Below are 27,835 nucleotides of genomic sequence, written 5' to 3'. Positions count from 1 at the left end.
TTCCTATCACAGCTGTCACTCTCACCAAAACACGTCCAAGTTACGTTTATAGCCAAATCCAAATCAAAAGCAAATGTCGCATTTTGTATAGCCTGACGATAAGCGAACCTATTAATAAAATATTTTATAAAACAAAATCAAATTACCACACTTTTTATTTACAGCTTGTCAGGGTTGATTTTGATTCTCAGTATCGTAACATAGGCTTTTATTTATTTATTTTTTTAAATAAGCAGTCCATAAATTAAAGACTAACACGGTACTATCACAATATAGCCAGCACATACTTTACACAGCATGACGATCACTGACAGTGACAAGCATTAGGGGATGCACTTATGTGACTTTCCCTAATTACCATAATAAATCTGAGCAATTAAAACCTGAATATAGTTGTAAAATGCACTGATACTCACAGGTGGTGCAACGGAAGGCCACATGATCACTTAAAGTTGGCCTCTAGCAACTGTGACCAACAATAATAAAGTCAGAGCACAGTGTCATCCACGCAAGACCATAAGGGTAGCACATGACACTAAAATGAATGCTTTAACTAAATAACATACTATAAGAATTAATTAACTCAAATATAGTAATTGACTATAACATAAATACAACATAAAGAACTAAAATGCACATAACAGATAGCCTAACAAAAATAAAAAAAGCTAGAAAAATGTAAATATCTAAGAATTATGAGAATAATAGGCCACCCTAAAAACAGCTGTACAGCTGCATTTTTACATGTTGATCATTTTGGGGAGAAATATGGCCTTGGCATGGTTTGTGCGAGTCACCCAGCTTAAATTATATGTATTTATAGCAGGACTTCTCTCCCCTCAGCAAAAATTCTCAGAAGCAAGACTGTGTACCTGTAACAAGACAATATAAGATAAGTGATACTGAAAAAACAAAAGTTAAAATATATCTCTGAACGGAAGCAATTTTAAGATAAGCCAATATAAGTTAAGATGGAATTTGGACCCGAGTCCAAAACTAAGTGATTATCTCAGTCTAAGATCCTCTGAAATCTCATGTGGTATGACTGTGTTTCTCTGTTAACTCTTTTACCGACACCATGTGGCCATTATGTGAAGCTGCTGACAGGTTTTCCAATTTCTGATATGGTAGGTAATTTTTACATTCAAAGATGAACAGTTAAGACAGCATCAGTGCAACTACCTTTAAATGTTTTGTAAGGAAGTCTTTGCTGTAACTTCACCCAAAACCTGGAACAATGTCTAAAGTGCTTGTAACAAGGATGTAGAGAGGGAATATATTTGTATACACAACATTCACAGTATTGAAGAACTGGTGCCCCAGTCTGCTGAATATTTAGTAAACACAAAAGCACCAATAAAGCGAAGGAAACAAGCGCACAGAAGCAGAGACTTGACAGAACATCCATGGAGCTACTGGGAAACATTCAAAGTACAATGATGACAAGACACCAAAAGGCTGAGGTAATGATTGCCGGAGAACAGCTAAGGTACGCTATATTAACAAAGTTAATCTCACCTAACCTCAAGCCTTTAAATATTTAATTATTTGTTACATATTGAAACATCATTCTGTTATACAGTAGGTATTCTTAATGCTTGCATAATAATGGTTGCTAATACAACTATCTTGATTTTGAATTGCGACTACATGATAGCAAGTTGATCAAGGACCGCAGACACCATTTGAGAACGTACCCAAATTGTTTTGTGGCTCAGGAGCTTATTGACTGGCTGATTGTTCATAAAGAAGTGTCTGATCGAGAGACTGCAGTCCAGCTCATGCAGCACCTCATGGACCATGATATCATTCATCACGGTACATTATTATTTACTGTACACCAAATAACAAAGCATGTGATACAACAAGGTCATGTCTGTTTTCCTTTTCTGTTGACTCATATTAGGACCCATTTGTTTGACTCTTAATGTTTGAGAAAACAGATTGTATACTTTACCATCTTTTCATCTTTATAGTGTGTGATAAGTGGCCCGTGTTTAAAGACGCCCAATACTTATACAGATTCAGAAAGGATGATGGCACATTTCCTTTCAACATAGAGGTTAAGATCTTCATGCGTGGACAGAGGCTGTATGAACAGTAAGACGTTTTACCTTTCTTAGGAAGTGTAAAAAAAAGTTTTAAAGGTTAATTTAGGTAGGTTACTTATTTTTGAAGTAAGTTTTAATTGCATTTAGAATTTTATTATTATGACATAACATTTGTCCACTATATATTATACCTGCCACCAAGTGCATTTTGTTGTCTAGGGGTCTTTAAACTACTTTCCCCAAAGACCTTAAGCTTACTTATATATATATATATATATATATATATATATATATATATATATATATATATATATATATATATATATATATATATATATATATATACACACACACACCATTCAATAGTCTCGGATCATCGGCTTTTGTTATGCAAGGGTGCAATCAACTGATCAAAAGTGACAGTACATTTGTAATGTTACAAAGGATTTATTTTTCAAACAAATACTGTTATTTTGAACTTTCTATTATGTGTAGAATTCTGAAAAAAAAAAAAAACAGTACTGTGGTTTCTGCAAAACTATTAAGCAGTAAAACAGTTGAAATCTTGATAATAATTATAAATATCTCTTGAGCACTAAATCATCATAGCAATCAGCTTTGCCATCACAGGAATAAATTACATTTTAAAATATGTAAAACAGTTATTTTAAATTGTAATAATATTTCACAATATTACTGTTTTTACTGTATTTTGTTTTAATAAATGCAGCCAAAGAGACATTTTTCAAAAACATACACGATTTTTACTAACCCCAAACTTTTGAATGGTAGTATATTAATAAATGTGGTAATTAACGTTAATCTACATTAATAAATGCTGCAAAATAATTTTCATTATTAGTCTCTTTCAGACAAGATTTTCAAAATTCATCTGTTGCTTTTTACAGTCTGATTACAAGTAAAGACTCCATCTTACAGACGAGACAGGAAAAGGGAGTGGCTTATGATCGTTCTTTCCCTGGTTACATGTTAATTGATTGGCTGCTACAGAACGGTGAAATAGAGAGTCGACGGGAAGGACTGGATCTCTGCAAGGCCCTACTAAAGCATGGCATAATTCAGCATGGTAAGAACAGTAACTCTCACCTAGATTATGACAGTGTGTTTTATTTAGCCATTAGGAGGTCTAAATGCACTGTCTGTTAAGTTAATCTAATGCAACATACCTGCGTATGGAGCGATGACCTCTTGAAGAAACGTTATATCTGCAGTGATTTCGCTCTTCATGCTTTGCCTTGCTGAAACAGTCCACTCTTCATTTCACTCTGCAGTCTCTCTGAAGCACCACTTCTTTGACAGCGGGCTGCTGTATCAATTCTGCATTAACTTTCGCCGGCGGCGCCGTCTTTCTGAACTGTTGCATGAGACAGAGAATGAAGAGGTTGAATGTATAATACAACAAAGCCAAGAAGACCAGGCTGGCAGTCCTGAAGGCAACAGTGACTTCTTATCTGGTAGTAAAATCAGTACAAATACTACAAATATATTTCAGTGCTTTGATATGGAGTGTTAGAGCTTGAGAGGTGGTGCTTAGGCAAATGGCCCAATTTAACCAGAGGGAGTTTCAGCACACTAATTGCCTGGTCAGCCCCTCTGGAGTAATGAAAGCAATATGAAGTTAAGTGCCTTGCTCAAGGGCACAGCTGGGATATCACAGCATAATAAGCTCAGTAACTCTCCATTTCCATGGACACCCATACATGTAACCTGCAACCTTTGTGTCAGCAACCTAGCTCCTTAACCTAGGGTTTCTCAATATTTTATTTTACACTAAAGGCTCCTTTTCATAACCCCAAACTACTCATAGACCCCCTGACACATGACAAAATCTAATACAAGACTACCCATTAGGCCAACATAAACATTTGAGCAAATTACTCATATATATTTGTAATTACTAATATAACATAATGGGGTCAGTATATTATTTATTTTTTTAAATAATACATTTATTTATTTATTTATTTATTTATTACTTGAGGACACAATCAGCAAAATTAGAATGATTTCTAAAGGATCATGCAACACCAAAAACCGGAATAATGGCTGCTGAAAATTCAGCTTTGCCATCACAGGAAGAAATTACATTTCAAAATATATTCAAATAGAAAACAGTTATTTTAAATTGTGCTAATATTTCACAATATTACTGTTTAATTGTATATTCTATTTAATAAATGCAGCATTGGTGAGCATAAGAGACTTCATTTAAAAACATTTTAAAAAATCATGCTAAAGTTTCAAACGGTATTGTAAACCAATATATAAACTTGTATATTTGTATAAGTTTTTCTAATTTATAATTACAGTTCAACCTACTTTGGATGGACGATGCGGAAGTTTAACCCACCTGCAGCAAAGTTCACGTGGATACCCGCTCACTGCTTCTCTTACCGTTGCCCTTGCAGTACGATGCAATCCCACATCAGGTTATTATAGGAGAGCATTTGCATGTTTTTTTAAAATTTATTAGAGGCACAACTGTTAAATTCCAAGAGACAAAGTATTCTATCAGTTTTCAAAATCTGATCGTAAAATGTGTGTAATGTGTATTATTATTTTCGACAGTGCTGAAAAGACATGTAACCTGTGAAGAGCTGTTCTCTCCAGGTGCTCCTTATGTAAAAAGAGTTCTTACGGTAAGTCTTGCATACATCATGCTTAGCTGGCCATGAAAAGAACATTGAACTACAGTTTGTTTATGTGAGTTTTATAATTAAAGATCCTCGGTGATGCCCTAGGCTGGGGCTTTGTAGTACGTGGAAAATCACCTTGCTATGTTCAGGCTGTGGATCCTGCGAGTCCTGCTGCAGCAGCAGGAATTAAGGTGATCATAACACGTAAACACAAACACAGTTGCTTACGCAATAAAAATGTAGAATCCATCGTCAGCTGGTCTCCAATCTTTTTTTTTTTTTTTGCTTAGGTTCGCCAGTTTGTGTGCCGAGTGAATGGACACGGTGTGCTTCATTTAGACTATCATACTCTTTCAAAGCTGGTGATGACTGGACCCCGTGTTGTTACTTTGGAAGTCATGGAACCACTGGATTAATTCAGTATAAGTGTAATTAAATACATTTATATATATATATATATATATATATATATATATATATATATATATATATATATATATATATATATATATATAGCATAGTAGGTGAAGGATGTGCAATATTTTTTTTTCTCCATATACCATGTGCATCTTCTAGTATGTTAACATAACATAATGAAAAAAATATTAATTTGGGGTTTAAACAGAAACTTTAGCAATGATCGTACTGATCTAGCTTGATGTCTGCTTAAAATCTTGGTTCTGGATGAGAAGGGGTGTAAGCACTATTCACAATTTAAAGGGACATGTCCTTCCAATATTCAGAGTAGTGGTCATCCGTAACATCAATAACATGTGTTTAGAAAAGAACATGTGTTTAGAAAATAGATAAGGTGAATTTTAATGTCATCTCAGCTTTAAATGGTTAAGTTTGGTGCCTTAATCTTGAATATGTACAGTGGAGATCAAAATTAGAGAACAATCTATAAATACTTATCTGAAATAGTGTTAAAAATAGTGTTAATCTTCATCTCTCAAAATGTGAAGGAATATTAGCTGTGGATATAACACTGTTATACTGACATGTTTGACAAAATAAACAAGGCATTTTCCGCTGGTGTGATCATCTTCTTTCAGTCTCTTCTATAGCTCAGTAACTGTAGTGGGTTTCTTAGCCATACATTTATTGCCAAGGATGTCCCACAGATTTTCAGTTGGTTTTAGATTTCTGAGACCGTCATTTCATTATTTCAGTGTTTTTGGCTTCAAGGAATTGCTTTATCTGTTTTACAGTGAGAAGAGGGCTTTGTCTCGCATGAAACTTGCAGGCTGATTGGGAGATTCTTTCAGGGAACACACTGCATGTTGTTGAAGGATGTTACTAAAGGAGGTTCTGATAAACATTTGCATTCATCCTGCCATAAGAGGCCCAACTTCTGCTGCACAAAACATCCCCAAAGCATAACGGTTCCTCCTCCACCTTTCACTGACTTCTTTACGAACTCAGGGTTCAGTCTTTCCCCAGTTTGACGCAGAACATAATGTACCCCACGTGACCAAAACAAATTAAACTTGTTCTCATCACTAAAGTGAACTTTGAACCAGCTCTTCTTTCTCCACACAGCGTGCTCCTCAGCAAATGTGAGCCTAGCCTTTTGTTTTGTTTATTTTTCTCCTGATGATAGTCTTTGTAACTGCGGAGAGCATTTTCAGTCCGACTTCTCTCAAACGTGCTGAGACAGATCCATACCCTGTTCATCACTAAACCAGCAAGCAATTCCAGCTGCAGTGTTGAACCGATTCCTCATAAAGAGTCAGAATTCAATTCATTTATCAAAAATTTGTTTCAAAACTTATACTCTTGTTAGGATAACTTAGGACTAAACAGTGAGCTTGAAATTTAGGAAATTGTAGGTTGATGCCAAAATACAGTTGATACAGAAAATTTTTACATCATAAACTTACCCTCATTCATTTATGTTAATGTTGGACAGACTGGCATATGACTAGTAGTCTTGGATTTGACACTACCACCTCCAATGTTGATGACATTGAACCAGTTCTAATCTTAATCACTAAAACAATGTCATAATCTCAATTGATGTGTAAACCCAAACAATACAAGAACAAAAACTGCGATTCTTACATGAATCGATGACTTAAACCTACTTGGTGCTTGTGTGGCGCTGATGGATCTTCCCCAGACATCTGCGTGACCACTGATCTATATATGAGTCTCTATTATAGATCAGTGGTGTGACCCCTTTTGAACTGTACACAAATATATGTCATTTCCGTTTGCAACCGTCGGCCATTTTGAACAGGCTGGGTTAGTATGTGAACGGAACAGACTCAGAGAAAAAAAAAGTCTGTTCTGTGTCCCGTGTTTTTACTGAATTGACACAACAGTCTGTCCAACTCGTATATTAAAGAACAAGTCTATGAGGTCGACAGAAACTCTGCAGTAGCCTATGTTAATCCAGTTGATGACACACGGTGCGGATTCTCAGGATGAGTTGCCGAAATTCACCGGCGACAGCGGCGCGAAGGACTGCAGCATCTGCCGAATAAACCACAGTCTGTCTCTGTCCTCTCACCCTAACTCCACTGGGTCTGATAGCAACGCGCTTGAAGAGAATTCCATGCGAGACCGTAAAGTAAAGCAGGTAATGTTTGACTATAAACGTCTGCTTTTCTTTCTTTGGCACCGCTGCTTTTGTGTGGAGTTCAGGGTGCACATCAAACATCCAGCGGGGCTAAGCTAACGCGCTAACTGCAAATATGTGCATGGAGTAACAACTGTTTTGTTATCGCCTAACTAAGTTCGTTTTTAAATGAAATTATACATTAGAAGCACTTCGCTCTCATTGGAAAGTTGGCACATGCGGTCAGGCCAACGCCAGCGTAGTCTGTCAAAAAATAAAACAAGGTATTTTTGCTGAGCCTATGAAAAAGGCCTGCTGTGGCCTGTATTGTCTATTGGAGTTGCATTTATAGGAGCAACAGTCCCGGTTGCAGTTGCTGCATGCATGCATGCATTGTGTTTCAGAAGTCAGGTTTAGATAAGAGTGGTTTGTTTACATTCTGCAAAATCTATCACACCGTTGACCCTATAGTGCTGCATGTGTAGTGTGATTCATTGCCCATAACTGATTGTTATCGGCTAACTGTAAGTCAAAGGATGAGTATGTTAAGTCTTCTGACAAGTTTACAGCACCACTTTTATAATAAATGTACATTACATTTAGATTTATTTGTTGTTTACAAAACAGTTTTTGAAGTGCACAGTGACATGCACTAAATGCAGAAAAGATAAGTGAATTTGGCAGGTGCTTGAGGAAGAAGTGTCTTCAGCTTGTGATGTGGTGTCTCAGCAGATTTTTATTTTTGAGCAGGAACACATATCTTGATAATTAATATTGTGTTTTTGTGCATTAAAAAGTTTAATGTGGTTGTATTGTTTAAAAGAATTGTGGTTAAAATGAAAACTGTAATCATTTACTTTCATGTTATTCCAAACCCATAAAACGTTAAAAATATATATTTTTAATGGAACTGAGTGGTTTCATTTCCTCCATTAAAAGTCAGTTCACCTTAAGTTTTGACAGTTTAAAAATGCACATACATAGAGCATATTAAAGATGGTAAATGGAAGCTCAATTGTACTTCCTGGACACCTGAGAACAAACCTCAAGTTATTATAAATGCTCAAACATGCCAAAGTGACGAGCAAATCTCATTGGTTTTCATGCTTGAAGCAAGTACGGTTCCATTTACCATATCTGATGTGCTCAATGTACATTGATCACAAATCTAAATCTGTTCATCATATCAAGCGATCGTGTCTATTCAGAAGACTTGGATTAACCATTCAATTACTTTTACAAACTATTAATGACCTTTTTTGAAGCACCAAAGTTTTGCCTTAATGGACTTTCAAAGGAGACTGAGTTAAAAATACCTCTGTTAGTGTTTCAAAGATGAACGAAAGGGTTTGGAGTGACATGAAGGTGAGTGATTGATTATATAATTTTCATTTTTGGGTGAACTGTCCCTTTAAAATTGTTTAATGTTGAGATCACATGACCAGCAGAATAAAACTCATTGTTATCCCTGTTCTTTAATTGAACACTTGCATTTGTGGAATAAGTTACTTATGGCTGACTGCAAATAGAGTATTTCTGCAATAACATTAATAACTGAAAAGCATTGCTTTTGCATGGTGCGGCATCTTTACTACATATAAGTGCATAACAGGTCTATATTGGTCTGCACAACATAATTAGTAATTGCTGAGTGAACCTTTAACAATTGGTAGCTGAACTAAAATCCTTCTTTTCTTTTTTTTTAGAGGAGATGTTTCAACTTCCAGTGAATAACCTCACTCGGCTGAGGAAGGCCAGGAAAAAAGTCAAGAGACTGCTGAGTGACATTGGCCTTGACTACTGCAAAGAACATGTGGAGGTGATTATTCTTGAACTGTCATTGTGTTTCCGAGTCATAGTGAACATCAAATTAAAAATACATCTGTTGTGTTAATGCATATACTTAAGACCTTACTTCACTAATGTTACTTCCTGTCCTTCCTGTAGGACTACAAAGATTTTAGCCCCAGTGATTCATACATGAAACAGTTTTACCTTGACATTTGTATGTGGGATCCATCCTGGACAAAGTCACAGGTATGTCCACTACAGCCACTGCAACAGAAGTCCTGAAAGCAAAATATTTCGCATTGCATAAACATTTTGTAATGTTGCTATGTTTTTCAAATGTTGCAGGACTACAGAACAAAGCAGTTTTGCTGCTCAGATTGCCCATTTGCCTCAAAGTATTTCTCTGCCTACAAAAACCACTTCCGCAATGTTCACAGAGATGACTTTGAGAGCCGAATCCTTCTTAATTGCTCTTATTGCACATACAGTGGGAACAAAAGGACACTGGAAACCCATGTCAGGCTCTTCCATATGCCTCACAATATGGTGCGTCAGGGTGTTGCCGGCCCTCACGGAGCTCCAGTAGGGGTTAGGGACAGTATGCGATTAGACAAGCCTATGTTGGGCGATCGAAAGGAACTCCCGGTGTACTACTGCAAGAAGTGCACCTATCGAGATAGACTGTACAACGTGGTGCGCAGGCATATTTACAGGGAACACTTCCAGCATGTGACTACACCTTACCTGGGAAGGAACTCAGAGAAGCAGGAAAACAGTGTAGAGGCCCCTGGTAACAGTCATGGGATTCACTGCAAGAGCTGCCAATTCACACCTCGTTCTTATGAAGCACTGGTCCAGCACGTCATTGAGTTCCATGAGCGCATAGGCCATCAAGTCACCGCTATGATTGGGCACACCAATGTCATAGTACAGAGGCCCCAGGCGAATGTAATCCAAAGGGGCGTTGCAATCACTCCTGGTGTGCGTCCTCAAACACCTCAAATGAATCGCTTCAGTATGCCCAAAATGGTGGGGTTACCTGTCGGCAACCATTTCAAGCAAACTCTTTCAGGCAACTCCGTGCCTGTTCATCCAGTTCGCGTTACACTACCTGATAAAGCTTTCGTGTCTGGTGCGGTCTCCCAGTCACATACGGGAAAACACCTGGCCGGTTTTGGAGTCCATGGTGCTACACATCTCAATGTCCAGTCAGCTTCTTTCTCCCCTTCATTGAAGAGCCTACCTCTCTCTTCATCTGTGCATGCTGCTACTGCCAAAATGACATCACTGCAGGCCAAGAAAGCTTCAGCCAATGCTTTGAACACCTCACAAACACAAAAGTGGAAGATTTGCACCATCTGCAATGAACTTTTCCCTGAAAGCACATATAGTGCTCACTTTGAAAAGGAACATCAGGCGAGAAGGTGAGGGCGATGGCTAAATACATCATGAAGATTCACAACTTTACTAGCAAGTGTCTGTACTGTAACCGTTACCTACCCAGCGACTCTTTGTTGAACCATATGCTAGTGCATGGGCTGTCATGCCCACAATGTCATTCCACGTTTCACGAAGTTGAGAAAATTGTAGCACACAAGCGTCTGGCGCACCCTAACGAACCAGGGGATCCGCCAACTGGTTCTCTAACATTCGATCTCACACTTCAGCAAGGAAATCCCAAAAATGTACAGCTTATTGTAACCACCTACAACATGAAGGAGACCCCTGAAGCCTCTTCAGCTGCCAGTCAACCACCACAGAACAGCGCCATGGCTAAGCCTGCAAAGATGGCTGTAAAGCAGCCTGATACGCAAACTGATTCTGTGGTCCGAAACATGTCCCAGTCTTCTGTGTCGCAAAAGAAAGAAGTTGGGAAAACACTCTGCCCGCTATGCTTCACTATTCTCAAAGGTCCCATCTCGGACGCCCTAGCCCATCATTTACGGGATCGTCATCAAGTACTCCAAACGCTGCACCCTGTAGAGAAAAAACTAACCTACAAGTGCATCCACTGCCTGGGAGTGTACACTAGCAACATGACTGCTTCCACCATCACGCTCCATTTGGTGCACTGCCGAGGTGTTTGCCAGACCCCCAAAGGCGCCAAGCCTATTATGCCTGGACTCCGCTCACCTGGAGTTGGGTCTCTCAAACGTGAGTTAGCTACCCCAGATGCATCTGACCCTAAGAGAAGGAAGATGGTAGACCAGTCTAGGTATTACCCTACAGCCTTTGTTGAGAAGCTAGAGGAGCCGGTTGTGTTGGCACTGGATCCGAAAGGTCATGGTGACGAGTCCTACGAAACACGCAAAGCTTTCCTTACAGCGTATTTCAATCGGCATCCCTACCCTTCCCAACGGGAGATCGAGAAACTTGCTGCAAGCCTCTGGTTGTGGAAGTCCGATGTTTCAAGCCACTTTGCCAACCACCGGCGCTCATGTGACCGGGACTTTGTCACCCGCAAACCTGCTGTGTTACTTGGCTTTAACATGCGGGCAGTAAGCCAGCTCAAGCATGACATGAGCTTTGATGCAAGCTGGTTGTTCGAAGTCAATGACGATAAAAAAAGTGGATTCTCAAGGACCTCAAAATTTAGGCTGAAGTCTCCTGTTGGTTTCTCTGCAGACTTCAAGGGGAAAATGCAGCCATTAAACACTGGACAAAGTAGTCAAAGCAACTGTGCCTTCAAGCCATGCCCTGGATCATCCTCAGAACCTATTGCCATTGACTCTGACAGTGATTCAGAGCCAGAAGTGATGCCTAGTAAAAATCTCAATCAACCAACTACGGCATTAAGGTCTTCGCTAGGTCAGTCCCACGCAAAAGGGACATTGCTGCAAGAGAGCTTCCGTTGCGAAAGAGATGTCAGGGGAAGCAGAAGTTCTCCCAGAGTTGGGGCAAAAAGTCTAGATGGCTCCGTTTCGGGTTCCAGTCCTGATGAGGCAACATGGTCAGGCAGCATGTCTTCTGAAGAGAGCCACTACAGACCAGCAGGACGATTCGAAGTGAAGGGGAAGAAAGTTGGGTTACTTGGTAGATGATGACTTTTGGTGATGGTTCCCTTTCTGTCTGTCTGTCTGTCCATACCCAGATTTGTAGGTCAGAGCTTTTACCTCACATTTGGCTGACATTGAACAATATGTTATGAACTGAGTCTGAGAAGTTACACAGTTTTACTGAAAGTACTGTTTACTCTCAAAACAATTCTGCTGTCAAAAAGCGGGAAAACTAATATACTGTACATACTTTTTTCCAACCGATCCATAGTCCTTAGTGAGTTTTTCTTCTTTTTTTGTATACCGTGCTCTGTATTTAATCATACACTTGTTGGAATTGTAACAAAATTTATAGGTCTATTGTTTTTTTCCCTGATTAAATAAAAAAGGCAGTGTAATTCACAATCAAGTGCTTGGATGTTTTTTGTTGTAAAGAAAAACTGAATTCAATAATTATACTTATAATATAACACGCAGACCACTAATTCAGTGCAATGTGAAGCAGGTGCTTGAATATTTATTTGAGCTTCAGAGCATTTGGTTGTGCTCAATTAGTATTAGTGTCTCAGCAAATAAACATCATCTGTCCTTTATAATAATTTTTTGTTTATTTTAATCCTCATGAAGTCTTTTTGAGAGAACTTCTCAGTTGTAACTTGACCTCTATCTTGACTGTTGTACTTACACCACACTGCCCTTAGAGGTCACTGTCTGTAAAACCAATGTCATTGATTAATACAGATTATACAGGATTCAGCATTTGAAGTGGATCAAAACCTTTTATCAAAGTTGTCATAAATCCTGCTTTCTTGTCTTAGGACAACTTTAAGGAACTTTTTGGATCCACTTTAAATGTTGACTACTGTAGTATATACAATATGTTTATGGCAGCTACATCTTTCCAAGTCAACTAAAAACCTTTATTTACAGCAGTCCTAAAACCTGTTTACAGTCATGTTAGCCTGACAAATGCTTTGTAGTTAATAAAAAAAAAAAAAAAACAATGTGGTCTTTGTACAGACACTTAGTTACATGATTACTATGCTATCATTTTGAGAAGTATTTTGCAGAATTTACATTGTGCTATTGCATTCATGGAGAGTATGGTTGATCAAGATCTTTAAATGAATGGATGTCTGTGAGGCTGAGAATGTGGGACGTGCACTGATTCAATAGAATTTCGATAATGATTTGGTAGTGGACATGTAACATATGGGGTTTGTATTTGCAAGTATTACAGTGAGGGAGGAGAGACTGAGACACGAGAACTGTAATGGATGTTGTTTTGAATTTGCTTGACTGGTCCTGTGGTTGCTAATCTCTTGCAGTCATTTGTCACCATTTCCCCAATACAGGCTGGCCGTCCCAACAGATAAACTCAGTGAGGACAAAACAGAAAAAAATAGATACCCACCTGCCACTCAGAGTTTGTAAGTTCAACGTTTCAAACATCGTTTATGGACACACCATATCTGTTAAGTTTATTTTTATTTATCAAACACTTGATATTTGTGCAAATGTCTGAGATGAGAGCAATTTTAAAAGCATGTATCTGTGAGTAGTGTTAAGATTCAAGATTGAACGTCTGGTGATATAGGCAAGCCTTTGCAAACTGAGTTTTCTGAAACAGTTTCTGATTAATGAGTCAGCGAGGGGTCAGGTTTAGGTGGTGTCCACAGATGTTCATGGTTCCTCGTGAGACGTGATCTCTTCAACAAACCAACAAATTACCAGTCATCAAACACACAAAAAATTTACAACAGTATACACAAGTATGCAAATAATTATGTATTTCTGAAATTGTCCCATGAAGTATGCTAGTTTATTTTAGGGCCTTGCTGAGGAACAAAAATTGCAGGTGCTTTTTTTTCTTAAAGATGCAACCCCCGCCCACCACCACCCACCCCCCCCACCCCAAGGCAAAGATGAATATTTATTTAAATTTCAGAGATGCTTTAATAATTTGCAGTCATTATTTGGAAGCTGATCCCATTCAAGGTGGTTAAAAGACAGTAAATGTGATCTCTGGTGATGCTGTGGAGGAGGGTCAGTGTTGAGAGTGTTGTGAATATGATAAGGTATCACTTTCACAGCACTCTAAACTGAACTGTCCCAACACCTTGCATTAGTGAAAACGGCAGTTTATAAGTGTAAATGCTAAAAGGTAACATCTGAGTAAATTCCCTTTTCTTCTTTTTTTGTGTGTAGGTAACAGAACACACAGATCAAAGGTCATTGTCAACTTATGTCCAGGAAACTAACCAAACAAAACAACACCAAAATAAAATATCAATACTTCATTAACAGTCAAATCCAGTACATACTAACAGTATGTGTATGTGGACACAGGCCAATTGTTTTTCAGCTTATCTTGGTTCTAACATTCTCTGTAAGAATTTCAGTGCAGGTGCAATTATTTCGCCAGCATCTGGGCCGCACGGCCCGCAGTTGTGTTATGTACACAGATAAAACAGTTTTTCCATGTGAGCTAAATTTAGGACCTTCTGGCACAAGTGGAACCTTGGTTAAATGCTTTGTCACCCTCCGCCAGCTTTATGGAAAGTGTTTTATTTGCATGTTCATGCTCCAAAAGCAGATCAATTGTCAAAGCCTCCGCGGAGTGGATGAATGGACAATGACACTATTATTACATGGCTAGAATGACATGAAGTCCAAATAGCGAGCTCCAAACCACAAGGTCTAAAACAGTTTGCAATATTTAAATACCATCACAACATTGAAAATGGTTACATTTGATAGTTAAACTTACATATAAAGGTCAACATGTAACATGTTGTTTGGTATCAGTGAGGGGTTACTCAAGCATAACTGTAAGGGCAAATCAGACAAAAAACACTTCTAAAGTATTAATCAGCAGGCTATATATGGGTATTGAATGTGCAATATTTCATTAATATATATTTTTAAATAATTTTAATAATTATTTTAATTAATGAACCTAAAATGTCTTTTTCAAACTCAAAACCTCATTTAATTACAAGGCATTTATTGAACGTTTCAAAAGAAGGCATAGTATTATTATAGCACACACAATAAGCCATAAATTCATATTTACATTTGTCATTATAATATAGCTGACAGTTTCAATTTAACTGTTCCACTATTCAAACTACATGACTGGTTTAAAATCACTGACAAGCTGGGTTGTTATGGAGCAGCTTTAATGTATTTTCTCTTTACTTAAAAACGTGATGGAATGCATTTATGCAAGAAGTGTGTTTACTATAGGTAAACATAATGTACATGTTTCATTATGGTCCAATAGATGTTTCCGTCACACTAATGTGGGCACCATGCCAGAGTTTGGGTAGTGGGTGTAGGGCAAATTTGGAGAGGAGTGCAAAGTGGAAGGGGGCAATAGGTGAGGGGTATGACTGTAGGACAGGAGGGGACCTGGGTTCAGAGAGTAGGGTCCTACATGCTCATCAGGAGGTGCCATGTGAGACATGTCGGGGTAAACCTCTGAAGCTGCACTCTTTTTGCCCTTCTTGTTTCTGTTAGACACCTTGCGATTCCGTGTCTGTATTCCATCCTTCTTCATAGTTAAAGGCCTGTTGACCTGCAAAAAGACATAGAAGAGATTTTAGGTGTGGCAGTTTCTCGTTTTTTCCTCTGATGAATGTAGTATGAATGAGTGCACTCACGTTGTGGAGTTTAAAATAGAGGCCACAGGCGTTGCACACAGGCTCGCCACTAGCATTGCGTCTCCACAGTGTCGTAGTGCTTGTGTGGCAGTTGGCGCACTGTGTTCCAGCGCGTTTGCTGACAATCTGACAGAAGCAAAGTTTATTGTCACTAAAATGTATAATCACCAGATAATTAATTAATAACTCAAATTAATTAAGAATCAATAGTGAATAACAATTACACAATATCCATCCTTACTCGGATACATACAGTAGGCTACACTCAAAGCAGTAAAAACTATATAGCAAATCTCAGCTATGTGATTTTTACATTGTTAAAAATATGTAAATGATATTATCACCAAGTGATATATATAAAAAGCTGACTATATAGTATATGCTACTTTACTGTGTACATACAGTACACTTACACAAAGCAATACATAGTATATAGCAAATCCTGGATATGTGATGTTTTTTTTTTTTTTTTTTTTATCAAACAGTTCTATATATAAATTTGACATACTATATGTTATATTTGACTTTTCGCATACATACAGTACACTCAGGTAAAGAGATTTATACTATATAGCAAAGATCAACAGCCCAATGTTTTTATTTTGTTGCCAAATTAAACTATATTATCGCCCAACTCTTTATATAAAGCTGCATACATAAGTATATAGCATATTTCCATAAAGCTATATATATTAAATAGCAAATCACAGCTGCTTGATTGCTTATATCATTGCAAAATGTAAACTATATTATTGCCCAGCTCTAATCTGCTAAATAAGACATACAGATATTGTAAACCTTAATGATTTTATTTGAAAAAAACAAATGTGTACTGTGAAAATTTTATATAAATTTTAACTCGACATGAATCACATTTTTTTTTAACGTACCAGCCTCTTTTTTGGTCTGATGAGGGGTCTGTTCTGGCCATTCATCTTATGGTACAGTCCGCAAGCATTACAGAGGTAGTGGCCTGTCCCATCTCGACGCCACAGGGGGGTGGCAGTGGCACCACAATTTACGCATTCACGTGCCTCTGTCAAATTCAAAAGTAATTATTATGCTGAATTGTGCATGATTTTAACTTTCTTCAGTCAATTCCAGAGGACATTTACATACCCGGTGGCGAAAGTCTCATTTTGTTGCGAAGTTTGGGGGAGAATGATGAAGGGCTCATCCAGGGTCCCGCAGAAGAATAGAGCGCTGCTGAACTATAGTCCTGTGATGTGGTCATGTACGACCCGTATGGACCCAGCATGTGTGAAGAAGGACCGTACACACCTCCAGAGGCTGAACTCAGATTGAGAAAGCTGCTTCCGCCTCCACCCATGGGACTCAGGCGCTCGGCTTTCAGGACTTCCTGGAGCCTGGGACTTTCCTTCCCATCACGACTCGGGGAAAGGGAGTTGAAAGATGGGGTAGTGCTGTTTGGGTAGATGGACGTGGAGGTGTGAGGGTGGAGAGGCGTCTTTGTGAATGGGCTGCTTGCCCAGACAGTGGATGTGAGGTTGTAGGAAGAGTTGAGAGAGTGACCCGCAGAGTTGTCCAGCCACTGGATGTTTCCCAGAATTGATGGAGAGGAGTAGACTTGGCGAACTATTTCAATGGAATTAAAACATGAACACGTTTAGACTCAAATAGAGCACAATATTGACATTTACATTAAACAGTAATAGTTTTGAAAGAAATTGGATGACAGACTTTTAATTTTAAGGTGAACTACCCTTTACATTTTTATAAATAAAGGTTCTTTATTGGCATCAATGGTTCCATGAAGAACCTACAATTTCAATAGAGCCTTTTCATGTTCTGTAGATTAAAATAGTTTAGCTGTTCATTGAAAGGTTGTTTGGGGAAACTAAAATGGCTCTTTTATGGCAATATTTTTTGGGAGTGAATGGTGGTGTGGAAACCAGCAAAACAGTGGTTCCATGTCTTCGGACAACACCTCCTGATCTTTTATTATATTTACAATACCATTTAAAAGCAGCAGTGAAAATCTCACCTGGACTGTGTCTGTAAGACGACGAGGCTCGGCTCTGTCCGCTAGTGGAATAATATGATGGCAGTAAGTCAGTCTCAGAGCTGGAATAGAAAGGCTCATCATCTTCACCGGGTGGCAGTAAACCAGGCTCTGTGGTGTAGTTTGCCAGTTGGTCTGGACTGATCAGGCTGGAGGACACCCAACGAGACTGCTCAGATGAGTTCTCCATCTTTCATGTGGAAAAAATAACGTTCAGACTTGCTTACCAGTATAGAAAGTATATAAAATTCATTAATTGAGCTATTTTTTTAAATGATGATTGCATTATTAAGGTTGACAGACAATATTACAAATGAATAAATTCAAAATTCTATACTAACATTTTTCTCAATCCTTACAGCTGAGCTACTGCCATCAAGATGAATGGGAATGCTATAATATATGTGTAACAGGTATTGTAGACCCCCTTGGTCAGTATAATACTTTAATAAGGTATCTAGACAGTGCGGTCTATCTCACTTCCCTTTAAAAGGTCCTCATTTGACTGTGGTAAAAAGTGAGGACTAAAAATACATCAGCATGTCTGAATTTCTCAAAGGCTTTCATAAGTGTTAGCATTAGCTCACAACAACGTTTACTCCCTTAGGAGAATTGACTATTAAAAGATTAACAGAAAGACCATAGCATTGACTTTGAAAAACAGAATAACTGTCGAGCAAGATCAGTATTGATTATATGTTTGCCCTGCAAAATAGTCTTTTAAATTCATTTTCAGTCTAGAAGCATCTTTTTTTATGACATTTAAAAATATATAAATCTATTAATTTTTTATAGCCTTAAAGAAAGTTAACCTCAGAAGTGACAATGTTGGAACATATTTTCTTGTTATTTCCCTCAGTCAATCATGTTATCGCATGTTGAACAGAAAAACAATCTATCTAGCTGAGTGATTATGAATAGCATCATATTCTCCTGATAACTGGCTTATCATGCATCATCAGTCTATAATAATCACACACATTTTTTTAACAAAAAATGAACGAATTTTGAATCAAAGCGCAAACAGCCAATTTAACAAGTAAAGGCACTGACAGTTACATGTAGGTCTCTTGCTTTACAAGTAGTTTAGAAATATATTCATAAAATAGTAAACCTATAAAAATATTGTTTAAAATTGTATATTTAATAAGAGTAGTATGTATCATCAGTTATAAAAGTCAGTTATAAAACAGGCAGTAACACATTATATGTATATATATATATATATATATATATATATATATATATATATAATAACAATTACAATGCATTTTGAGTAAAATGGGGGGGAAACAAAATAACATTTTCACTTGACATTAATAAGTAACATCAGCTTCTTTCGTTTTCTTTTTATTCAATTATTGTTTCAGTGTAGTCTCTTAAATACAACGAATAGTAATTTGCTCATCTAACATTATTTAAAAATGTGCTGGTTTTAATAGCAAATAATAATTGCACATTTATATTTATGTAAGTTAATAAAATTGTATTGCAAACTGCACACATATTTCTTTATTGGCTTATGTTAATTAACCGATTAAATTGGTTGACTGGACACTAAGATCTAGACTGTAACAAAATATCCTACATATTAGAACCAAGTATATCAAATATTTGGCAAATATTAAAGATGTATTAATTAAAAAAAAAAAAAATATATATATATATATATTATTTTTATTTTTTTTATAGAAGAGAGTGTATAGCCTACTCTCTTCTATATCTAAACACAGAAAAAAAAATTGTGCGTATAAAGCCAGGTAATGTGTTGTGAGACACTTTTACTGGCACTGTATGGAAGAACTTACCTGTAAGTGATGTACTGAGTATCGTGTTTATCAGTAGATTCACACCGCTGCACAGATCTTGGAGGGTGGCTGGAGAATGAGAGTGTACTGGTCCTCTGCTCGCTTGCTTATCTCCTTCAGTCTTTGGGAACTTGTAACTTCATTTGAAATTGTAGGGCACCAATGGGTGGGGTTGGGGTACTTTTTTGGACACTCCTACCATACGGCCAGTTTTGAATATATGGCAGATCTCTGGCTGACACAGCAACTAAGTATAGATCAGTTTAACAATGGTGGTTTGTATAAATATTCTTGGCCATTATGATTGTGTATGATGGTCGAAAACATGATTTTGAACACAAAATGATTTCCTATTCAGATATCACAATCCACTTTCAATAAGTTATTGAGCTTTTTTGGTTCACAAAAACATCTATAAGATTTTAACAAGAAAGCTGTTTTTACACCAATATGAATTCATATTTATGTAAAGCTGTGTGACCTAGAATAACATTAGTAAAGTCCAGTAGTAAATTTGACCAATATTTTAAATATTCTGGTAAAATAAGAAATCCTTATACTGTTCCACACTACAAACCAGAAGTTATATAACATTACCTGGTGTATAGAGAGAGATAAAGAGGCAAATATAACAGTTCATTGTCTGGGAAAATCCCACAGAGCATATGAGAAACCCTAGTTCAAATGATTCAAGCACTGTTGTGAAACATTCACAGAACATGTAAGTTTTCTATAGCACTTACACAATTAATATAGGAATTAAAACAGCACAAAGAAGTAACAGACTATTCCAAATGGAAACGGTGACTGAACAAAGCAAATGAAAATGCAAAAGCACTTTTCCCTGGTGCAGCTCAGCAAAGAACAGTAATGCAAATAAACTCAAATGCTGCAATCATGGTCAGAGATACGGACGCAGCATGGCCTGCCTGAGCACAGGACTTAGACTGTCACTGTCATTTGACAGTCAAAACACTTTCAACTTCCCTCCACCATTGTGCATTTATAATTTTCAGGGAAACTGGGAAGAGACCCAGAGACGCAAATACTTCAACAAGGGCCAGTTTATTGATTTACATAGGGCCCTATTTTAGCTTCATCATGTAGGCCAATGCATTGTTCCATTAGGACAGTTCTTCCGAAATTTGATTTACTCACCCTCATGTCATTCCAAACTGTATGACTTGTTTTTCTTCAGTGGAACACAAAGGGAGTTTATTCCATTTAATGAAAGTGGATGGTGACTATAGGGCTGTCACGCTGCAAAAAGCAAATAAGAGCAACATAAAGCGCCACAGAAGTAGTCCATATTGCACATTTTGTATGAGAAACAGACCCAAATTCTAATCATTATTCATCCAATTTTGTTTTAAAACATCCATTGTCAGCATTTACTTTCATTGTATGAAAAACAGTATAGCTTGGACATTCTGTTAAAAAAAAGATATGATGGTAAATTATTTCTAAGTTAACTCTCATTTTAAAAACAAACCAATAAATACAACATGACTTCATTTCTGTCCTGAACATGTTGTAAAGTCACAGTATTTGTGGTGACAAGGCATTGTCTATTGTTCTAAAAAAAAAAAAAAAAACTTTTGTAAAAGTTTGGATCTTCTCACAAAAATTAGACTGCCAAACAGAAAGAACTCTATAAAGAGAGAGAGGCAGTGTTGAGGGATGTGGCTGGTGGCTGTGTGTGTGCTGGCTGCTGAACTGTGATAAGAGGTTATCAAGATTGGAGTCGGAGGCTGGGGAATCGACCAGCCATGACACTACATGAACAAACTCACAGGAACAGTGACACCCTGCAATGCTAGTTAGACAACTTTCTCTTTTTCACACACACACACACACACACACACACACACACACACACACACACACACACACACACACACACACACACACGCACACATATTTACTTGGCTATCTAAATGAGGACTTACTTTAGATGTCTAGTATTTGTATATGAAGCTAATTAATATAGAGCTCAAATCAGTGAATATGTTTCTCATTTTTACATACACACACATCGCACATCCATAAACTAAACTAAATAAATAAATAGGATTAAAAAAATTATGTATAGATAAAAAATACATTTTATAGCGTTCAAAAGTTTGGGGTAGTGATTTTAACCCCATTTTGAATATGAAAGACTCAAAACCATTTCTGACTGTGTGCATATCTACACACTACTTAAAGTTTGGGGTACATTTTTTTGAAAGAAGTCTCTGATTATTAAAAACAACTGTTTTGTATTTGAATATATTAAAAAATGTAATTTATTCCTGTGATATGAAGCTGAATTTTCAGTGTCATTACTCCAGTCGCCAGTGTCACATGATCCTTCAAAAATCATTCTGATATACTAATGTGGTGCTCAAGAAACATTTCTTATTATCATCAATGTTGAAAACATTTCTGCTGCTTAATATTTTTGTGGAAACTTTGATTCTTTGAATATTGAAAAGTATAAAAAATAAAAACTTTTATAACATTATGAATGTCTTTAGTGTCACTTTTGATACATTTAATATGACCTTGCTAACTAAAAAACTGACCCTATAATATAGGTCTAAAAATATTGCATTAAACTGGTCTCTTAAATAAAATAACTCGGTACAGTTATGTGCATGAAACACACTCTTGTGCCATGTGTTTGCAATCCAAGGTGTTGTTTAGGGACAATGTGACTGACAACAGTGACAGTGCACTTCTGTTTGTACAATGATATCCATTCCTGAAACCAGGAAGTCCTCAGATCCAGGTGCAAAATACACAATGCCCGTGTGGATCCATAAAGATGTTTCAGTTGGTGAGTGACACAAGACTCTGTGGGAACTGTTACTGATCAGGTTGGTGTGGGTGCCGGGGCAGAAAGGCCAAGAAGTTGGGGGTAGCTGTAGGTTTTCTGGGGCAGTGCTCCAGTTCCAAGGAAAGAATCTTCCATGAAAGCAGGCCCTTATCTCTGCCTCGCACAGCCAGCTGAGCGACTCTGTGTCATGAGGTACAGCTCAAAGGACCGCCTCTCTCTCCCTCTGCCTCGACTTCTTTTTTAATTTATATCCAAAGTTAGAATGAATTTGTTTCAGGTCACATATGTAAGTGTTATTGCCAACAAGTAGCTTTATTCCCAAGTAATGACATATCTCATCCTCAAGACTCTAAAATCATTTCTAGCCAAAAGTCTTATCCCAAAGATAAGTCCGAGTGAGAGAACACAGAATGCTTCTTGTCTATGGCTTGCAGGCTATAAGAGGAAAACATTTCTAGTCTGTCTCTCCTCACACCATTACCTATACACTTCATCCATAACACAACGAATAAAGCTGTTAACTCATGACGTCGTCAATTAGTAGGCTAATGCAGAAAGCTATTTATTATCCCCATGGGGAATTTTTTTTTTGTTTTTAGAAAAGTGGTAAGAAGAAAGAGATCACAGTGCTGTCCGATTTTTCAAGTATACGTAAACTCACGTCCTTGTGGTAGTTGCAGTAAATTGCTAACAATGTTTAAAAGTTTGAGGTTTATGATTTTTTATGTTTTTGAAAGTCTCTTACGCTTACCAAGGCTTCATTTATTTGATCAAAATACTGTAAAAACAGTATATTGTTAAATATTATTAATTGTATATTTAAAAATGTAATTTATTATTCCTGTGATGGCAAAGCTGATTTTTTTAGCATAATTACTCTAGTCTTTACTATCACATGATCCTTTAGAAATAATTTTAATATGCTGATTTAGTGCTCAAGAAACATTTCTTGTTTTTATCAGTGTGATACAGTTTTTTCAGGATTCTTTGATAAATAGAACATTCAAAAGAAGGACAATTTATTTAAAATAGAAATCTTTTGTAACATTATAAATGTCTTTACTATCACTTTTGTTAATTTAATGCATCCTTGTTAAATAAAAGTATGAATTTCTTAAAAAAAAAATACAAAACAAAAAAACTTGGTGACCCTAGACTTTTTTAAACCACACTTGTTTCAGTTTGACTTTTGACAACTGTCTTCATATTAAAGTGGCTGTGTGTAATTTATGTTGTAAAAGAAATGTGAAAGTATCTTAATGTTATGATAAATTTATATATATGTGTGTGTGTGTGTGTGTGTGTGTGTGTTTGTGTGTATCACCATAATTCATAGAGAGAGTTCTAAACTTTCAAAGAAGAGGATGTGTATACTGACTGCATAGCCACAGTTCTTATAAGTCATAGTGTGACTCAAATGTTCCAGTTAAGTTTGTATGTGTTTTATGTTTTTGTGAGGTAAGTTAGTCAAAACCATGTTTCAGTTGAGGAGAACTGGTCTGAGTATTCACTGTTACAACTTACAGTTTTGGCCTCCACACCCATAACTGACACAGAACAAGACACCTCCCATATGAGGACCTCATAGCAGGTTCTGCCCAGTGTTTGCCTCTATATTTTGTACTTTGAAAGCCAAATGAATGATTAAAAGCTATCCTTACAAAACAGTACTGTAGTGTTACCATGGTATGGTATCACATGTCTACACCACTGTACTGTGATATAATATGATACTGAAATATTAGGCTATTAAATGTATGATCAGAGCTGGGTAGATTATTTTCAAATTGTAGTCCATTACTGATTCCAAATTATATGTTTCCAAATTATAGCCTAACAAACAGGCCTAATCAAGTGCATTACACATTTTAGGTAATAGGCTAATCATAGTACTTTTAGATTACTTTTGACCTTATCACATTTTAAATAGTAAAATCTTGTACCATATATATATATATATATATATATATATATATATATATATATATAAACAAAGAGTAAGAAAATATATTCAATTCTTTGTTATTATCATCAACATGAAGTGCATTAAACATTACATTAAGTCAAGGTTTCCCTGGGGTTCCTGAAGGAACTGCAGGGGGTTCGTGAGTTTATTGAAGCTATAACTGAATCATAAAAATGTAAAATTAAATTAGGGCCTAAAAAATGTAAAAATAACCTCAAAATAAAGACGAACACTGCAATAACTTACAGTAGGCTAGTTTATGTTTAAGTCATCCGAGGTAATTTTCACTCAAATCGATATGAAACAAGAGACATTAAAAACAAGTGCCATTTAAAATGTTATATTCATCAGACCAAATGTAGCCTAATTTAAAACCTTATTTTGCTCATTTTCAAACGGTCTTTAAAGTTCATTCTGAACCTGTTAAGTTTTTAAAAAATCAAAAGCCCGAGCTTTACCTCTGTAAAATGAGTTTAGGCTAATGCCCTTTAATTTAAAATTCACCCTTTATTGTTTCAATTTATTTTTTATAGCTGTTATTTTTCTATTTGTGCTTGCACAATGGTAAAATTGTGAAATATTTCAAGAACTTGTTGCTGAATGGCGCTATTGACCAATCAGAATTTAGTAGCCTAATTCAGATCGAGTGTAATAGTCTTGATTAGTGTTGATTTCTGCATTTACTAATGCATTTTAATATATACTATGTAAACGATAGTATATTTAACTTATATTAACCTACATAAATAAATGCTGAAAAAGTTGTTCATTGTTAGTTCATGGTGGCCATTTTTGGCCTACTTTAAAAAAAAATGAAAAGCAATGCTATATGACAACTAGTATTTTAAATTACCAGAGAAACCATAGAATTTAAAACAGCCCAACAGGCCATCATTTCTGATAGCCTACACCACCTGTTTAGTTTAGCAAGGCGTTTGTTTACCTTACACTGCTAAGGTGGTTAACCATTACCTATTTTGCCCTGTTTTCTTATGGATCCGTGATACGAACAGGACATTACAGTCTGAAACACAGAATGAAGAAGTGTTGTCTGAGATGAGTTCCTTCATGACCTCCTTTCATTGAAAACAGCTTTGGCTATTTTTACCATGACGGAGTGGAGCACACCACACTTGAAAGTCATTCTTATCGGAAACTCTGGGTGAGTGTCTGTCTTGTTTTTATGGTAAATCTACTAGTGAAGCATAGACCCACATGCAATTCATAAAAGGCAAAACAACTTTCCAAGTATAGTCCAGAATACTTCTGTAAGAACAACAAAGACATGAATGCTACAATTTGGTATCACTATAATTTTATTGTTTCTGAAAGAATGTTATACTTTTATTCACCAGTGTTGCATTATATTGATTAAAAAAAGTAAATTAAGTAATTTCTTAAAGGATTTTAAAGGACAGTAATGGCTACTGAAAATTGATCTTGCCCATCATAAATAAAAAATAGCCTACATTAAAAAAAAAAAAAAAAAAAAGTTGTATTTTGATCTAAAAACAAAGACCAATATACTGTTAAACAAAAATAAGGAAGTACAGAAAGAAACTAAAAGCAGTGTTACTTCCTAAACATGGAAAACCTCAACAGCTGCTGGTGTTTCTAAAAATTTGGGAACATTTACAGAGGAAGCTGGTTCTGTAACTCAATGTTAATGCACTGTATTGTGTATAGTATTAACAGTTAATTCTCTGGTCCTTTAGTTTTCCCTGTTTCTTTTTCTTTGAACAGAGTGGGAAAGTCTTCATTTATGAGCCGGTTTGTCCACCATCGCTTTACTAACTTGTATCGTGCCACAATCGGGGTAGATTTCCTTACTAAAGAAATCACTATTGATAAAAGATCAGTGATTCTTCAGGTGAGATACATTTACATGCATTTATGTCAAACCCACAGTTTTTCGAAATAAAACCAACATTCACTTCATGTCATACACAGGATCCACAGATCCAGTTTTCTTTACAGTAACACTGGTTACACCGAATAGGGCTCTACAAACTGTGTCATGCAATAATGCTCAACTGTTCTTGCACCAGATCTGGGACACTGCAGGAACAGAAAGGTTTCACTCTCTGGGTACCACACTGTATCGTGGAGCTCACTGCTGCCTTCTAGTGTTTGACGTTACCTCGTCCGTCTCCTTTGATGCACTAGACATCTGGAAGAAAGAGTTCCTGGTGCAGGCATGTCCCTCTGACCCCTCTGCATTCCCTTTCATAGTGCTTGGCAATAAAATTGACTTGGATTATCGTGAGGTTAGTCATCAATATTGAATTACGAGCTATAAGATCTAATGACTTTGCTTAATAACTGATAGCAGGCTTTGATTGACAGGTGTCCCCAAGCAAAGCCCAGCAATGGTGCAGTGAAATTGGAGCTGAATATTTTGAATGTAGTGCCAAGGAAGACATTGGCGTGGACACAACTTTTCACAGTGCGACACGAGCAGCCCTGCAGTATGTGAGTTCAAGCTGTCTATAAACAAGACTAAATAAGGATTTTTAACAAATACTTAATTTCATTTTTGATCAGACACTAGCCAGGGATAATTGAACACTTCATACTTAGCATGTCCCAAAAAAGCAGAAGTATTAAGTTGTTTGTGCCACACTTTCTACAGCTCAAAAGACACCATGTGGAAAATGGAGAAGACATCCAGATTACACAGAAACAACAGGAGAAGCAGCCAAATAAAAAATGCTATTGTTGAAGCAAAGAAAAAAACTGCTGTGCTACTCTTCAGTGTTAAGGCCCGTTCACACCAAGGAGGATAATTATGATAACTGTAACAATAAATATTCTAGTTCTGAGAAAAATGAAGTCCACAACTGCTATTAGAATAACTACACAGAAGAACAACATCTTTGGAATCACTTTCAAAACAGTTTTTTTCCCAGGTGATGAATGCTAAAAATATGGAGTCGATCAGAATCCACCTAACTTTTAAGAGCTTGATTATTTAAAGTAGCAGGCGACAACTGCAGTGCGTGATTATAATAAACAGAATGTTGTCCATTGGTTTGGATGTTAATATAGTTATTGTTTTCACTGTGAATGAAAGTGTTTTTTTTTGTTTTGTTTTTTAAACTAGGTGCAAATGCACACCATTTTAAAACACACTTGATGGAAATACAAGGCAAAATGAAACCGCAACAGTACAATGCCCAGTTTTTTTTAATATCCAGGAAGTATGAGTTTCACCAAGTTAAGTATGTCAAAAATGTCAAAAGTTTCTCGTCATTACATTTCTAGTTGACTAAAATACTAATTTCCTAAATTTAACCATTTTAGTCTGTAAAACAAATTAAAGGATATTTTCATTAAAAAAAAAAAACGATCTTGATTAATGTATGTTTAAAAAGACCTCATGAACTACTTCATTTGAATACTATGCTGGGATATCATTCCTTTATTTCAGCTGAAATAGCTCCATATTAAATGCAAACGAGTCAAGCGGCTTATCTATTCAGCTTTCTGAAAAG

At 36.6% G+C, this 27,835-nt stretch overlaps 5 protein-coding genes across 9 annotated transcripts in view; 3 read left to right on the top strand and 2 right to left on the bottom strand.

Annotated features, from left to right (window-relative positions):
• zhx3a (zinc fingers and homeoboxes 3a) overlaps positions 1–3,346 on the bottom strand; it is a 39,517-nt gene extending 36,171 nt beyond the window's left edge. Inside the window, exon 1 of the mRNA XM_042734121.1 lies at positions 3,239–3,346. The gene's annotated coding sequence lies outside the window, so the exon portion shown is untranslated. The remainder of the gene's footprint in view (positions 1–3,238) is intronic.
• On the top strand, positions 99–5,142 carry si:dkeyp-97e7.9 (DEP domain-containing mTOR-interacting protein). Of its 2 annotated transcripts, XM_042734125.1 has the most exons (8): positions 99–1,818; positions 1,977–2,100; positions 2,960–3,138; positions 3,344–3,526; positions 4,382–4,501; positions 4,641–4,711; positions 4,795–4,899; positions 4,999–5,142. In XM_042734125.1, exons 1-8 carry the CDS (start codon positions 1,782–1,784, stop codon positions 5,122–5,124), a joined length of 945 nt encoding a protein of 314 aa, XP_042590059.1. In that variant the 5' UTR covers positions 99–1,781; the 3' UTR covers positions 5,125–5,142. The 2 variants fall into 2 exon arrangements, with proteins under 2 accessions (XP_042590059.1, XP_042590058.1); XM_042734124.1 differs by lacking the exon at positions 99–1,818 and having other exon boundaries at positions 1,858–2,100.
• A 1,803-nt stretch (positions 5,143–6,945) lies between these two features.
• Positions 6,946–12,452, top strand: LOC109095413 (activity-dependent neuroprotector homeobox protein-like). The gene is given in 5 exon segments (XM_042734122.1): positions 6,946–7,292; positions 8,978–9,090; positions 9,219–9,308; positions 9,408–10,476; positions 10,479–12,452. Coding segments are annotated over 4 exon segments (2,892 nt in total). The 5' UTR covers positions 6,946–7,292; positions 8,978–8,982; the 3' UTR covers positions 12,104–12,452.
• Positions 12,453–15,048: 2,596 nt separating this feature from the next.
• gata1a (GATA binding protein 1a) lies at positions 15,049–19,967 on the bottom strand. The gene is made up of 6 exons (XM_019109123.2): positions 19,555–19,967; positions 17,729–17,936; positions 16,843–17,319; positions 16,614–16,759; positions 15,724–15,849; positions 15,049–15,638 (listed from the first exon to the last, which is right to left on the bottom strand). The coding sequence occupies exons 2-6, from the start codon at positions 17,934–17,936 to the stop codon at positions 15,354–15,356; spliced, it is 1,242 nt and encodes a 413-aa protein (XP_018964668.1). The 5' UTR covers positions 19,555–19,967; the 3' UTR covers positions 15,049–15,353.
• Positions 19,968–24,403: 4,436 nt separating this feature from the next.
• Positions 24,404–27,498, top strand: si:dkey-13a21.4 (uncharacterized protein LOC494576 homolog). 4 transcript variants are annotated; one of them, XM_019109129.2, is made up of 5 exons: positions 24,404–25,503; positions 26,085–26,211; positions 26,390–26,608; positions 26,674–26,809; positions 26,974–27,069. In XM_019109129.2, exons 1-5 carry the CDS (start codon positions 25,451–25,453, stop codon positions 27,045–27,047), a joined length of 609 nt encoding a protein of 202 aa, XP_018964674.1. In that variant the 5' UTR covers positions 24,404–25,450; the 3' UTR covers positions 27,048–27,069. The 4 variants fall into 4 exon arrangements, with proteins under 4 accessions (XP_018964674.1, XP_018964670.1, XP_018964671.1 ...); XM_019109125.2 differs by having other exon boundaries at positions 24,407–25,503; positions 26,674–26,813; positions 26,974–27,498; XM_019109126.2 differs by having other exon boundaries at positions 24,410–25,503; positions 26,688–26,809; positions 26,974–27,496.
• The last annotated feature ends 337 nt before the right edge of the window (positions 27,499–27,835 follow it).

The sequence above is a fragment of the Cyprinus carpio genome, chromosome B11 (genome assembly GCF_018340385.1).
Source record: "Cyprinus carpio isolate SPL01 chromosome B11, ASM1834038v1, whole genome shotgun sequence".
Lineage (NCBI taxonomy): Eukaryota > Metazoa > Chordata > Actinopteri > Cypriniformes > Cyprinidae > Cyprinus > Cyprinus carpio.
Note: the sequence above shows the minus strand (reverse complement) of the source record. Positions and strands in the feature narration are given on the sequence as shown.

Bases quoted from the DNA above. Each gene is read 5' to 3' on its own strand.
- gata1a (XM_019109123.2), bottom strand. From the start codon at position 17,936: ATGGAGAACTCATCTGAGCAGTCTCGTTGGGTGTCCTCCAGCCTGATC. The intron at 16,760-16,842 runs GTATGTAAATGT...TGAATTTGACAG, and splicing joins AATGAGACTTTCGCCACCGG to AGGCACGTGAATGCGTAAAT. The intron at 15,639-15,723 runs GTGAGTGCACTC...GTCTTTTTGCAG, and splicing joins TCTATTTTAAACTCCACAAC to GTCAACAGGCCTTTAACTAT.
- si:dkeyp-97e7.9 (XM_042734124.1), top strand. From the start codon at position 1,928: ATGTTTGAGAAAACAGATTGTATACTTTACCATCTTTTCATCTTTATA. The intron at 2,101-2,959 runs GTAAGACGTTTT...TGCTTTTTACAG, and splicing joins GGACAGAGGCTGTATGAACA to TCTGATTACAAGTAAAGACT. The intron at 4,712-4,794 runs GTAAGTCTTGCA...TTATAATTAAAG, and splicing joins ATGTAAAAAGAGTTCTTACG to ATCCTCGGTGATGCCCTAGG.
- si:dkey-13a21.4 (XM_019109125.2), top strand. From the start codon at position 25,451: ATGACGGAGTGGAGCACACCACACTTGAAAGTCATTCTTATCGGAAAC. The intron at 26,212-26,389 runs GTGAGATACATT...TTCTTGCACCAG, and splicing joins AAAGATCAGTGATTCTTCAG to ATCTGGGACACTGCAGGAAC. The intron at 26,609-26,673 runs GTTAGTCATCAA...AACTGATAGCAG, and splicing joins TTGACTTGGATTATCGTGAG to GCTTTGATTGACAGGTGTCC.